A 15,178-nucleotide genomic window follows, 5' to 3' on the forward strand; every position below is an offset into this window, starting at 1 on the left:
ATATCTATCTATATCTATCTATCTATCTATCTATCTATCTATATATGTGTGTGTGTGTGTTTAGATATGTATATATTCATATATATACATATATATACATACATAAATATATATATAGTAGTGTCCGTAGAAAAGTAAAAAATGGTTTAATAATTGGAATATAAATACGTAACATGGGTACATACAAACTAAATATTCTGAAACGTTTCACATTTGAAACAAATCATTGGAGGACACAACGCGTTTTCTTCTTATACGCCAAATAATTGGTAGTGTCCTGCAGTGTCCGCATAGTGCCATTGTAAAGTACATGTAATGCACTCAAGTTTGAAGGAGCGCAACTTTAAAACCGCTCATCGCTATTCAAAAAATTAAAAAACACCATGCATGGTATCACTTGCAGTACAAATTTCTGTACTGAAAAATGAACATTTTGAAACTTGAAAAATTGGCCCAAGTGCAACACCCTGATCTTTGAATTCATGAACATTGATGTGTCAAGGGCAATGTCAGAAACGGCGTCTTCTTCGCTTGTATGTGCCGAAGTATATATGTATAGGGTTTATCCCAATATGCATTCCATATTTTCAAGTTTTTCGGTTTTTACATGGGAAAATTCACCCTCATTGACAACAGGGAATACATAGCTTAATATCTACTAAACACACCCAGCAATTTCGTGTAACATTATCTGGTTGGAATTCACAGCACGTTGCCATGCTGTAAGGTCGACTGAGCAGGCAGTGTGAAATCCCCAACCTCCAGAAATCGAACGCCGTTGCTATATATATATGGCATCAGGCGGCAGGTTTCTGCTATAAATAGAAACCGGGGCGTTGAAACATAGGGTGTGATTGTCACGTATAATTTGTACTCAAAAGGTCGTGAACCCATTGTATCCATGCCAAATGCCAACTTCGAACTGTATCGTAGGATTAAACGCTCCAAAAAATGTTTCCTAACATTGCAGGTTCCAAACCAGGCCTGAGACGGTTAGCTTCTTTTCTTCTTCTTCTTCCTTCGTGAACTTGATTATTTGGAACATTGCAAATGGATGGGTCTCTTTGAAATGAGAATTGCCGATTTGCGTAAGGTCACGTTTCACTACCATTCTGGCAACATGCATGTGCACTGCACTACAGTGCGGTTGTTATATACCGGTAGATGGCATAGTTTGTCACTGCTACATTACGTATGTCGTGTTGGTCTACAATATATTTACATTGTGCTGTCTCTTTGTTGTCCTCTGCCTCTACTTGACATGACCTGCACCGACGGTCGATCTCTTGTGCCCTGCCAATATCTCCAGCTGATATCGATAGTCATTATTCCAGTAAGGTGCATTCATTGTGATCGGGTGCATTCGGAAAAATATTTGACATCTGTTTGTACACGTTTCTCCAAATACATGAACGGTTACGTAATATCTGCTAGTAGATCGCAAGGGCTTGTGCAGCTATCGAGATGAGCTTGATCCATGGGCCTGACAATAAACTCTATCCATGATATTCGGGTATGAATATAAAAGAAAAAGCATATTACAGTACCTGTACAGAGTACGGTATCTGATAGTACTAGAATGAGAGATCCTAATATTGTTAGAAGACATATCGGAACTATTCTGAAATATAAATGTCGATTTGTAATTCCTGCTGGATCCCGGTCCGATTTTGAGACATCTGTCCTCCTGCCATTCTGCCTGTCAATCTTATTCACACCTACGTGCTGTCAACTTACTCTGCCCGGAAACCAGAGACGCAAACCCACAGCTTAGCCACCCAGAACAATACTTCGTATCCGGAGGTAGCAATATACCGCTGTAGAGTACCATACCAAAAAGGAAAGAGTTGTATTGTCTGTGCAGTTCCCTTATTTCTCCCATGACAGAGGTGACGGGTAATGTCACGGTCAGACGGAAATATAAATCATTCACGACAAGTAGATGTGAAGTGGATAACCAAGGAAACGACCCAGAATTCCTACCGGTAGTGAAGTTCTGGGCGTTGCATAATAGGCCTGTAACGATTAAGCAAAACATCAATACATACATTTCAGTCGTTTGGTCATGACTTCTTAGAAAAGTCAATCGTGATGGATAGGGTTCATGGAAAAGCAAATGAAAAAAAAACACTCACAGAGAATCTGTGAGGTTTCAAGCCTTTCTCAAAGTTTACTACCCTCTCCCCTCTTTTAATTTATGTTCTGCAACTTTTCATCGTGAATCAACTAATCATTCAGCCAATTTTGCCCCCTACACTTATTAAAGTAATGTAGACCCATAAGAGAATATACAAATTTCTATATACTGCAGGTGATTTGTTACTAGATGTCGATTAGTTTAGAAAGCCCTCCCTGGCCAGCCACATTCTTTTTAGGCCAATTTCTACTATTTATTCAGCCTAAAAAGGAGTCTGGTGGAGACTTGATGTTGACAGCCATACACGTGAAAGTGTGAAGGTTGTTAAATTCGTTTTAGATGTTGCATTCTCGTCACTCTTTTCTCCTCATTTTTAATTGTCCTTTCCCATAAAGAGATTGAAAAGAAATTTCATTGAAAGATTTTTTTGCTCTTTGTACAGCAACTATTTTATAGAGCGGACTCCAAGCATCTCCGAATTGCTGAGGCGAATGTAAGTTCAGTTGTAAGGAGTTGTCACTGTCCCGGTAGGAGCTATGCAGCTGGCAGGCACCGGCATACCATTTTAGACTTGATTGTTAATTAGCCAAGTTCGCATCAGCAACGTTAACAAGAGGTAACGACGTACTTTACAAAAAAAACTTCCGGTCACCCTTGTCTTTGTCATTTTCTACACCTAGGCGCTAGGCATCTGTGAAATTATAATTACTTCCTGTGACACGGTGTCTCTGTATAACGACCCGGATGTTGGTTATCAAAGACACGAGTTATAGTTCATTTCACTTCCTAATAACTCCATCTTGAATTGCCATGTTTATTTATTGCAGGTGGAAGACATGTGACCTCACAATAATGGGTAATGAGGCGTGACAAACCTAAAAGCGTTCTCTTTCCTTTATAAGCCAATCTTTTGTCTAATCACGACATTCGACTACACAACCGCCACAAGGTAAGCCGCTCCATCCATTCTCTCTTCCGAAGCATCTCCGGTGCGTGGATATCCCCCTCTCGTAGTAACAGACATATGTTTCTCTTCTACCCATTTAGACTGTTTGTTGTTTGTACAGAAACTAGGGCTGTGGCCTGTCCTTGCTGTTTGCCAACGGACGGAAACGGCCTCCTTCAATATTTGATTTCAGCAGATCAATGTAACCTGCAGTACAGTACTAGCAGTGCGTAAGAGTCCATTGGGCCTACTAATATTCGGTTTTACTGGATACTACACACGACCTTGACCAAGGTACGTCGAAGTTTTCTATTTGAACATTTGCGAAGGCATTTCTAAATTTCCTCTGATCAGTCCTGACCTGTTAATCGGTGTTAACGCCATGTATGAGTAGTATATCAGATCCTGTTAGATTTGTTGATGTCAAAATGTATCTGAGCCATCCACAGCGACCAAAAACATTTATAGCGCGGTCACATTAGTCGTAGGTCGTTGTTATTTTTGATGCCGTAGAAATATTTCATTTTCAAGTGGGCTGTGACAGAACCAACCACCGACAAGGATTTCAACACCATAGTGACCTTTTAACACGACAGCTGAATTTTGCATTTTACATAACACATGTACATGTACTGAGGCTATCCTATGTAATATGCTCTCAGTTTACGTGTGTAGAACGGTCGCACGAGGTAGGTGACTGGGCCCTTAGCAAAATCTAATAATGTTAGATGATGACGTCTTTAACATTCAAAATCATACAATATGTTCTCAGCGGTATGTGAAAAAAAAAGATTCAAGGTTCCTTTGTTGGTCATCAGCTTCAGATGTAGTCCGAACGTATGCCAGTGAAAATAGGAAGGCATTTATGTTTGTTTTTAAGTTGATATGAAAAAAGCCCCACATTCGAATCAGGTCTGGTTTCCAGACCAATCTCGTGAGGAATTTGTCGGGACCAGAGGCAGTGGGTTAGGCTGCCTGACCCCTGGTATGTTTGTAAGTAAACATCATCTTTTGGCACTTACGTCACAGACTGGTCAGCCTGTACACACACGGTAGAGGACAGGCAGATGTTCAAGGTCATAGTTGACCTCTGTACGCACGTGATTTTCATATCTGTTATACTGAAATGGCTGATATCATACGGAGCTTAAACCTACCGGGAAAAGAGAGCACATGTCAACCAAAACTGCTAATACCTATCTATTATTAGATAAACAAATTATACGAAAATAATGACAAGTAAACTCAATAGTAAGCAGACACGCATCACATAAACGCGAACAATGCGAAATGAAAACAGGATGGTAAAGACGTTGTTATTTATACTTAACGTTCATGCAAATATGATGATTACGTCTAATGACGTTGATGTGCGTGATTCTAGGATTCCCACACTTTAGGTAAACAGTAGTGACGTGACTGTGGGAGTTCAAAAGCGTCCTTGTCATCACACTTACGAGAATTGTAATCTAAATTATGACGCTTGCTGCTAATTCGTAGCGGTGATTTCCATCCATAAATGTCATGAGTGTTCTTTGATTAACACAAATGTTTGTAATAAACGTTTTCCACGCTTCGAAATGATGTACGAGTTACAAGGATTCTAATGGTGCCAATGTCATGTTAGCGTCCAAAATGCAGGACGACCTTCAACTCTCTGTAAGTCTTTGTGGCAGTTCGTGTCTAAGCTGTCCTAATCTTCAGAGTTAATGTGGACACTTTATTGTCGATTTGATAAATAAAACAAATTAAACTAAATAAAGGACAAAATATGCTGGATTACTTTCACAAACAAAATTTGAAAGTTTATACCTCGTTGTGATAATGTTGCCGAATCCATTCCATTATTTCTGCAGTGCTGTACATGTGAAAGCTAGCTGTAGAATACTTGAATTTATTATTCCACAAGAGCTATCCACTATCCAAGATCCCTAACCCTAGCTTGTCCAGATAACGGGATTTTAAAACTGCAGTACCATAACAAGGCGCCAGGGGCCCAAATCTAATCGTTTTGAGGACACACATACATACACACATACACATGGGCCTATTTGGACTACACGCCGAATTCTTAAGAATGAACTTAAGTAGTATACAGGAAATCGCTATTCAGGCGTCATTCTGGCTAACTCCGCCTCTAGGTGAAGGGCATATAACTATGGTTTCCTTTAAACATTGTCTCTGTCTCTCTGCAGTCTCTGCATGACTTCAGTCTTGACATGCGCGCGCGCCCACAGTCTTTGTGGACAAATGGCGTCATTACGCATAACATATGCTTGGCGTTCCTTCAGCAAAACTTGAAGACTCTTTATAGTTTAATAAGAAGCGTACATTGAAGCACTATTGAAGGACACATGACCTACTTGATTGCAAATACCTTAATAAGTAGAAGTTTCTTTAATTTTGTCTTCGGATATATAACTTTCGCTTTCTGATACTTTATACACGGAAAGAGTACTGGGTGTTACCGATCTCCAAGCAGTTGTTGAAGGGGACATAACATTTCTAGGCCAACAGAAAAGGTCGTGATTTTCACTCTTAACATCTGCTTGGAAATACATGCTGTAATGCACGGTGGCGACCTGCAGGTTGTAGGGCTGTAATTATTACCCGAGGCCCTTCCTGTTAACATCACAGGCTTGATGACCACATTCTTATCATACTCGTTAACTTTGTAATGTTTGGGGTTCCAGAACGTAATCTCTGATTAGAAGTTAGGTGATTCTGAACATCATTCATCATAACTTTTTTTTCTAATCAGGGCCACATTTGCATAATTTATGAGGAAATGCTAGAATAGCCTTCTTTGCTCCTATAAGACTGTCATTTGGTGGAAAATATGATCAACTGACACAATTCATGCATATGACACAATCAATGTCAATGTCAGTCGTAAAGGTCCATTTAGTTCGACAGCGACATAATTTGAAATATTGCGATGTTGAAGCATTTTATATCCAACGTAGACTGTCTTTGGAAAGTAACATGGAAATGAAATGTAACTGGAAAAAATACCCGCCGTTACCTTACATTAGTGACAACCTGTAATTTAAATATTCAGAACTTACGTGGGTCTCATGTTTCTTGATCTTGGGAGTTTTTTGTTGTTGTTGTTGTTGCCTGGAACACTATCATTTTTGTTCCAAATGGGTAGACTAACTAAATGGGAAGGTAAGGGCCTTACTTTGGTAAAGGAAACAAACAAACAACAAACAAACCTGACTTTGTGTTAAGAATGCGGATGATACGATACCAAACAGCACGTAATTGACAATTTACTGCATATGTTTGTCCCCATAGTATGTATGATCGCCTTTGACCCCATTTCGTTTTGGGATGGTGAAATCACAACACTTCGGCTTATAATATCTAAAATAGTTTCTTTTTAAATTTCTTACCAACCTGTTTTTCTATACCTCATTATTTCCACTGGGGCAGGATACCACAAACCATACAATAGCCCACCGCATGAGTTAAATTCGTGATGATAACAGTTTGTGGCTAATATCGAATAACCCGATAATTAGACACAGGTCGATATCTGTCCGGTAATAATAAAAGGGAATTTGAGAGGATTGATCCAGCGTCCTACTGCACTGCATAATCTTTGGTTTGTCCCCTACTAATGTATTCACAGATCTCCCCAGAGATGCCCCGGTTAGGCGACAGTGCCCTCATCTGTTAACTCCGGGGTGTCATTTCTAAGCCTTGTTGAGTTGTACAGTCCTCAAAGGAACAGCTTTCAACGGCGCTTAGCAATGTCCTTTTCCTTTTGTTCCATTGTGTGCGTTGGCCTTGTTGGAAAAGGTAATTCGCTTTGTTTTTTCCCGGTGTAGCCGGCACGAAAAACAAGCGCCCCGTTCGTCATACGTGTTGACATTGTGCAGGTCGGGAGCAAACACGGCAAATAGGGGAGTTGTTAATGGCGGTTATGCACGCCACCTGTTCTCACTATCCGCGGCTCCCACACCTACACAACGGCTGATTTCTTTTTTATTCACCCGGACCTCGCCCACCCACTTCCCGACGTCCCTCGCGCTCATGCATTCGCTCCCTACCTTTGCGTCAGCGCGATATTATTAATAAGAAATCGGCCGGAATATCTGGCCGGCTACCACCATTGGACGGTCATGGCACCTCTGTAAGTACGTCTATGATCTATTTCTGCCTTCCATCTTATTTTTCCTCTCATTTGCACCGTTGTGAACGAAGGCTAGTCGATTTTTCGTCAGGGTTTTCTGTAAATTAACGATTGTGTATGGCTATCGGGTATAGACGAGACGAGAAAGGCCGGTGTCCGCCATTACGTGCCTAATTTTGCCTATAGACGCTACATTTGACCCGAAATCGCGGGTGCCCTTCAGCCCTATGTTTCCTTTAATACCATTCTCGACAGAGACATACCAGCATCAATGGCCCCTGATGGTCTCCGTTTTAACTTCCTCCCATCCTGTATATTCCTAGCGGTTGCATGTGTGTATATAGGCGTCACCTCACAAGGAATTGGTAAAATCTAGCCCTTGATAAAAAATCACTCTCTAGCTTCATTTGAATCTCTTTTTACGGATGCCTCCAACGGGTGAGGAGTGATCCCTGGATTGAAATGAAGTGATGAACATGCTCAAATTTTAACACGGCATTAAACTGGAAGTGGCAGGAAATATTTCTGTGATATTTATGGCAATTATGATTAAATATTAATTTGACAGTTAATATTCCTGCGTTTTAGACATTTGCTGAGGATACACCTGCACTGGAGAATTCATAGACTCTTGCGCCTGCGCACTAGCGCAGCGACATCGGCCCAGAATTCTGTAATATAACATTCGCTGCTGAGTGGGCGCTAAAGATAGTGCTGTTAGGCTGCCACAGATATATGTAATAAGGGAAATGAACCATGAATGTCATTCTAGCGACTGAATGAATCTTGTCGGCGGGGAGACCGATCTTGGCAACCCAGACCGTGCCCGATCTCCGAGTTAGCAAGAGGCAGGTAGAGGATCCGAAACATGGCAACCTGTATTTTAGGTCAGCGGATATGTTGTTGTTAATTATTTCTCGACTGTATAAGGCGTGATTTAGTCTGAACGGTATCTGCTATAGACACAGTAAAACCATATTCATTATAATTATATAAAACGTTATATTTTATCTGTTGTGTTTACATACACATATTTTTCTCTGACAGGATAAATAATAATCTACTGATGATGAGTTATTTACGATACATAATCTTAACAAGGCTGGTGTGTGCATCGGTTGTAGGATATCTGCACATTTACGTCCCACACTCGGAAAGAAACATTACAATGCCACTCTTTGCATGGAGGGGAGGGGCAAAGAGAGACACGGCTTCCTCCAACCATCATCACCTCACTGCAATAATAACGTTAACGTTGTTGCATGCAATGTGTTTGCATTCGAAGGTCATAAATTTCAAATTTCGTGTTTTTATTTCACGCTGTGACTTTTCTTGTCATCTTGTGAATGTGAGGAAATCTCACAATTGAACGAGAATACATGGAGGGAATAGCAGTTCTACGCTTTAGGCCGTAGGCGTGGGGAGGGGGGCTATGTATCTACTTAAATCCCACACGACGCTTTATTTGCATCCTATAAATAATTGTAAGTAGTACCTCATTCCCGCGATACATTTATTGACCTACTTTATCATAACGGCAGCACGTTCTGCACACTGCACGTACTAAACACCCAGGGTGGTTACATCTGTTCTACCACCACACTCATTTCTATTCTGCGCAACGTTTATGTCGATATGGAAGTGTCGTCATTTTGTTACGTCATTACGCACCGCCTTCTTTATAATTTGTATTGAAAGGAAACGAGCAATCGTAATTCTTCTATGCCTGTTTTATTGCGTAGGAGGGAGTTATATTTTTCATCTGTTCTTTTTATTAGCGAAGGTCGTCTTGCCATGGACAATCCAACGTTGTGTTAATGAATTCAGTGTGGGTATTATAGGATCCTAAACACGTGTCCGTACGTGGAACACTAGTTAGTAAAAGCTTCACGGTTTAAATAGGTGGTTTTGGATGGGGAAGGGGGCATTTAAGGACGAATCGCCTCTCTTATCTTAGGGGGAATTTCAAGAAACAAAGCTAGAAGATGATGCTAAGGTTTTGTTCTATGTAAGCTTGGGTCAATGGTTTTGCTATTACGGTTCCATTTACAGAGACTGAAATACAGATGTGACAGATGTCAACCATTCACACGTAGGTGAAGTGCAGAATATATACGCACAACTAGTTTCTATAAGGTGAGTCCACGGAGAATCATCGCCTCGCAGCTCAGCCCAAATTTTCTGTAAGCTGGCGGGCTCCACAACCCGCCCACACCCTTCCTCCGCCACCCCCGCAGGCCGAAATAATGGTTCCGCCTTAACGCTGGCCAGCCAATGACCCAAATGGGGCCCAATATCGTTATTACCCATAGTTCCCCCTTGAGTTCTGCCGTGCAATAGTTAAGATTCCCATAGCGGTGTCCAGCACCGCTTCACGACCGATCCTCGCCCTGCTTCCTCTACCATGCAACCTCCGACGTTACCAGTATTTTGGTCTACAAGCTATACATTTCACAAATCGGCCTGGGGCGGGCAGTGCAGGGCAGATGTTGGTTGTTTCCGTAATGTCATGATTTATGATTTTGGGTATTGCAGGGTTTTATGTTGACACGATACGACAAACATCCGACCACAAAACCTAATGCCATGATAACGTACGATTGAAATGCTACGTTTCAGTTCGATCTTTGACCGTTTTACCTCAACCCCCCTACGATGTTGACCTTCGAAGGTCCACCTCATTCCATTCCCAGATGAAAATATATCAGTTACGTATCGTAATGATTTCAGTGTGGAGCATATTGCCAAGGTTGTCTGCTAGTTTTGCCCATACTAATCATGACCTTGTCCGGTCTTTACGCCGCGCCATTGACATGATTATTCCGCGGGCAGTAAGTATTGACTGAATTGCAGACGACAAAACCGACATGCCACACCAAATAAATTAAAGAACTAGGTTGGCTTGTAATGTTGTACCACAACATTTCTTTTGCTGCTAAACACACCCTGCTAGGCAGGCTAGGGTTTACTACAGACGGTTTAGGCTTTAGTTGTATTTTCACTGTTTTCCACTGAAACTCTAGAAATATCCTGTACTTCTTTCTGTTCCACGTTGCTGTTTTCATACCCATGTGTCCTTCACCTTTCTACCCAATTGAAATACGCGCACGTTTGTAAAATATACTTAACGTACCCTCTCTTCCATAAAGGAGACTGAATCAGATTGGAGCTTCATGCTTTCACTGAAACTTCAACCTGTGTTTTCTCTCCGTTGCTCATGCAGTCATGACCCCCCATGTCCCTTTCCATCTGTACTGAGAATCGTAGTCTATTTCAGAAAGCGATTTAACGTCATTCATTCTTTTTCCACTGAAACTCTGACGTTATTTACCTACGAGTATCTATGTTTGTTGACATCAAAGCTACGTGCAAGCCTCAATTAATAAGCCCATGGCAAGTTAATTGTATAAATTTCATTGAAGGACACTACGTCAAGGCGCTACGTAACCATAACCGTAACCATCTTTCGTTGCCACCAAAACATCCTTTATTTATCAAGCGACGCTGCTTAGCAACAAATCTCTAAGTTGAATATATCTCTGTATTATTTACAAGTATTCTTGTGATTTGTATATTTCAATGACGCATATTGTAAATTTGAACATTTGGTAATTTTATAGCTGTTTCCCCCCAGTTTTTAAGTCCTTTCATTTGAAAATCAGGTTTTAAATGAATGTGCTGATTACATCAGCTATAATTCAGACTTTAGCCTGAAGGCCCAGGCACTCTTCTGGTTACGCGTGGACTATCCAGAACCGTGCCTGAGCATGGTTCTGTATAAAACACTGTTCTGGATACAACAACTAACTCACTAGCGTCGGTGACTGTGTTGCGTCAACTTTTATGGTCTCTATTTTGAAAAAAAAAGACTGGAAATTTTGTTATTTTCCTCGCTCTCGCATTGCATTTGGGGTCTGTAGAGAATGTCATTCATAAAATTGTCTTGCTGTTGCCTAATTCGTCCTTTCCCTTCCTGTCTGCCCGGTGAATCGTGCGGTAATTAGCGTCCCTCTCACAGGCACTGTTGTTGGGATCTTCGATGACGTAATGGACATCAAATTGAGAGGGAGATGGCGTCGAGCCAATGACCCATATCAAGCTATTAATTACCTCTGGCAACGAGTTAACTTTTCACCCTGCTTGGTTTGTAACGAGGCTATGTTAAAAAAAACTTAGTTCTATAAATCTTTTTGCTCAATAGCGGTTTAAGCCCGTAAACGACGTGGGTGTAATAGTCCGAGATATTTGCGTATTAATCGGTGCCAGATAGATATTGGGGAGTGGGAAATAGCTAAATCGTCTTACAGAGGACATATGCCACCACTACCAATCATGGTAACATGACAGTTGCTTATTACGTCAGGCAGCAAGCAAGTCACTCCCATAACCTTTCTCAGGCGAATGTCAAATGCATGCTGAATACACCTTGATGGCGGTTATATCTGTACCGACAGTTAGCTTCACACTTAGCGATGGAGATGCCTGTGCTCTCAGCGGATCTCATTTTTTTCCTTTTTAAATCCTAATCAATGTAGGAACATTGCTCTTGACTTAACGATATCATGACCGTTTTCTACCAAAACTTTATAATAGTCTGGCTTATAAACATGAAATGACTAATGGAACAAAATGACATGTTTTTGTTTAGCTTATAGAGAAAGTATTAATAAGTCAGTATGTAATACAGTGCTGCAATTGGTACAGTGTTAATTGTTAAGCTAACAACGGCTAAAATCCCTTATAATAAGGCTACTATCTAGGCGTCGCATAGCAACAGAGAACGTTTTCGCTAGTATGTCCTACGTGGGCTCCGACGCTTACGTGGGCTCCGACGTTTACACCAAACTTGTACCGCTGATATTACTTTAATCATATGGCGGGGGTTGATTTCTTAGAAATCCATGTGTCGTCTTATCTCCAGAAGCAATCTCGGCGGCCCTGCCCACCCACGTACGGGTCCAAGTGTGGGTAGACTCATCTGCATATTCATGCTGAAGGTGCATCGAACTTGTGGTAAATATATGTTGATCCGAATCCCAAAACAACCATACTTGGGAACAGAAGTCTTGCTAAATCAATTGATTTCTCAGATTCCAGATGATTAGTGGCTCGGAAATGTTTTGTTTAGTAGTCAGCTTGCTTAGAACCTGCTTAAATCATATCTGTAAAAAAATCACTCTCACAGATAAAATATAGTCAAAGAACAGTAAGTATGACATTCAAGCAACTCTACAAATGGTGTTACACATGTGATGTTAGTTCAGCACCATGGACAGGTACTAACGCCTGTTCTACGTTTGGTATATGGTATAGAATGGAATTTGCATTGGTTGCAATGCCCTGATGTATCATGTAGATTCAAGAGAAATTGGAGCATTGCAACCTTCCCCCTAGCAATGACGGGGGCACCACAAACTTTCTGCAACGTATAATCCACTGCTCACGGTGTCACGTGTGTATAACGTGACGTCACAGAAGCGGTGGATTGCACATTCCTTGGCAATGACTGGAGTTGTACGATCCAGTTCCTTGTGTTGGAAACTACAGTTCAAACTTGCTGAATAAGTCATCTACTTGAGTTGGAATTCTGCTGGACATCTGCAAATTCCTCCCCCCCCTGCCCCGTGCAGATGGTGCCGTCCTTGTGCTTCTCATGCCCTGAGGCACACTGCCACATCAATCGCCGGGGAACTTCAATGGAACACATTAGGGGAAGGCTTAGTTAAAGGTTGTCATAGCAGGGAAATTAACCATTTCATATTCCATTGGCTTGGAGGTCCAGATGTTCCCAGAATTTCCTGATATCTGGGAAGGTCACTTGTTTTTGTTGTCGTGGTCACTTGTTTAGATGGTTGACACACCGATATTTGCAGCCCAGCTTTTGGTACGGTTTATCACATAGGAACAAAACTAAAGGGTTATGGTGCAGCAGTAATTTTCATGAAGGAAATAAACAATATAATTCCTGAGATGTGACATCTAATCTAAGACGAAATCATTGCAGAACGACGCAATATTCCCCTACATCCTACGATAGATCAATGTAGACAGTAGGCATGACATGGCGACTTGTTGTGTTCATTCTGTATTGTTTGAAGGCGGTGTATGTATTCGTTGTGTCTCATATGCTCCGTCTTTACCCTATTCGTTCTAGTGACATCTGAATAGCCCGTGGCACAACTGGTCTGATGTATGTGCTATGTCACTGATTGTCCTATACACGTCCACTGGGCGGGTTCGTGTCGCATCATATTAATTGCATTAGTTTCGGATAATAGCGATCAAGATGCAGCACTGCATACATGTACATGTCAAGGGGTCGTCCTGCTATTATTTGTATCTGACAAAACCGCAGTGATGTTTGCAAGAAACGTTATAAAGAAAACGTACAAAGGCACTGACCACCCCACATGATGACATGGTATTCATGAAAAGATGTGATATCTTATCAACAATGTCTGTATCTAAAACTCATGTTAAATGGAGAAATACACCATCATTTAAACATATTTTGGGCTGTCAATTATAAATAAAGCACGGGTCAACTCTGCTAATGTTCTTTTAATGAGTATTATATATCATCCAACTCTTCTTCCAGAATCGCTGGACCAAACAAATACAACACTAACTATGTGAGGTTAGTTCAGCACCAAGGACGGGGACTATGAAGCGTTTGACCTACGTTAGGTACTTTGCTTTAACAAGCAAGTTATATCATTAAGATAAAACATTTCAAATGAATTAAAATGAAATGTATCTGCGGGCACACCTGACTTAAAGATTTGTCATTATGAATATTTTCAATGTAATACAAATGCACGTTACCATACGAAAGCTACCATATTCATCTATTGTCTGTACCATTTCAGTGGATTTGACCTCTAACCGCCATCTTTGACACGTCATATCCGGATCGTCGAAGGATGAGGCAGGATCGAGCGGAGGGTGGCGCACACGTACCTCAGGCCGCGTCTTCAGAAAGCAGTCCACTGTCCAGATCATCGTCTCGGGGAGTCCCAGGAAGCTGTTGCCTCTGTTTCTGCTGCTGCTGCAGCTGCTCTTGGTACGTAAGAAGACTGCTCTTCTACATGTACCTGTCCCATGAGGCAGAATGTACCTTTATACCCCCTTTGCAACATGTCTGTTGCTATCATTATTCCCATTTCTGCACCACCAAATTACTATTTTTATCCGTTCTCTATACCACCTTCTAAGGGCATACAAGGGAGTCGACAAAACATTTATTGCTGCGATTTCTCTTAATTTGTTCATTGCAATGTACTCATATCTGGTATTTGTTCTGGACAACTATCAAGCGCAGTCAAAAATGATTTATTGAATATAAATGCTAGAAAATAAGAAAATAAAGGCAATGATAAGAAACTATTGAGAAGAGCACACACAGACCAACTATCATCCGGACGTTTATCACAGAAGGGTTCTTATATATATGTGCCCAATAATTGCTGAAACCGTTATTCGTCAAATGCCATGATCATGTACCGGGACACTTCTCTCTCGTCCTGTCCTAAATACGTGACAGGAGCCCCCGTACTGGCAGTAAAGCCGTGGACATGTTTCCTCAGCTTCTGGAAGGGATCCCTGAAAGTGTCCTCCTGTGTGTATGTTTATACTGGTGGATGACGTAATCCTCGTGTTTCGCGTTGGATCCTTTCTTCTAAGTCACGTTCCACCACTTCTTATTTTCTTTTCTTAGCCCCTCACAGGGAAGAAAAGTAAAAGGCTAGGACGAAAAGCTATTGCAATGTGTGACGCTGACTCCATGCAACATTTGTCTCTGTTCACGTTTTGCCTTTTTTCAGAAAATTGCGTCGATAGTGGGAAAGGATACAGTGTGTGCTCGAGGAATACGACACGGGGACATGTGTGAATACGCGTCCAGGACATAGCTCCTTAGATAGATCGACTAATCACAGCATTGCAGTAGGGATTG

At 41.3% G+C, this 15,178-nt stretch overlaps 1 protein-coding gene across 11 annotated transcripts in view; it reads left to right on the forward strand.

The window, feature by feature from the left end:
• LOC109469804 (regulator of G-protein signaling 20-like) overlaps positions 1-15,178 on the forward strand; it is a 34,275-nt gene that overhangs the window by 10,468 nt on the left and 8,629 nt on the right. Inside the window, exons 1-4 of one of the 11 annotated variants that reach the window (XM_019768480.1) lie at positions 6,991-7,228; positions 7,997-8,111; positions 13,823-13,911; positions 14,094-14,287. In XM_019768480.1, coding sequence (XP_019624039.1) covers positions 14,148-14,287 — 140 coding nt within the window. In that variant the 5' untranslated portion in view covers positions 6,991-7,228; positions 7,997-8,111; positions 13,823-13,911; positions 14,094-14,147. Of the gene's footprint in view, positions 1-2,910; positions 3,087-3,204; positions 3,378-6,763; positions 6,891-6,990; positions 7,229-7,996; positions 8,112-13,822; positions 13,912-14,093; positions 14,288-15,178 lie in introns of those variants that run through there. The other 10 variants (XM_019768479.1, XM_019768476.1, XM_019768482.1 and 7 more) reach the window with 10 other exon arrangements.

Source organism: Branchiostoma belcheri, unplaced genomic scaffold, assembly GCF_001625305.1.
Source record: "Branchiostoma belcheri isolate BF01 breed outbred unplaced genomic scaffold, Haploidv18h27 scaffold21, whole genome shotgun sequence".
NCBI classification, from domain to species: domain Eukaryota; kingdom Metazoa; phylum Chordata; class Leptocardii; order Amphioxiformes; family Branchiostomatidae; genus Branchiostoma; species Branchiostoma belcheri.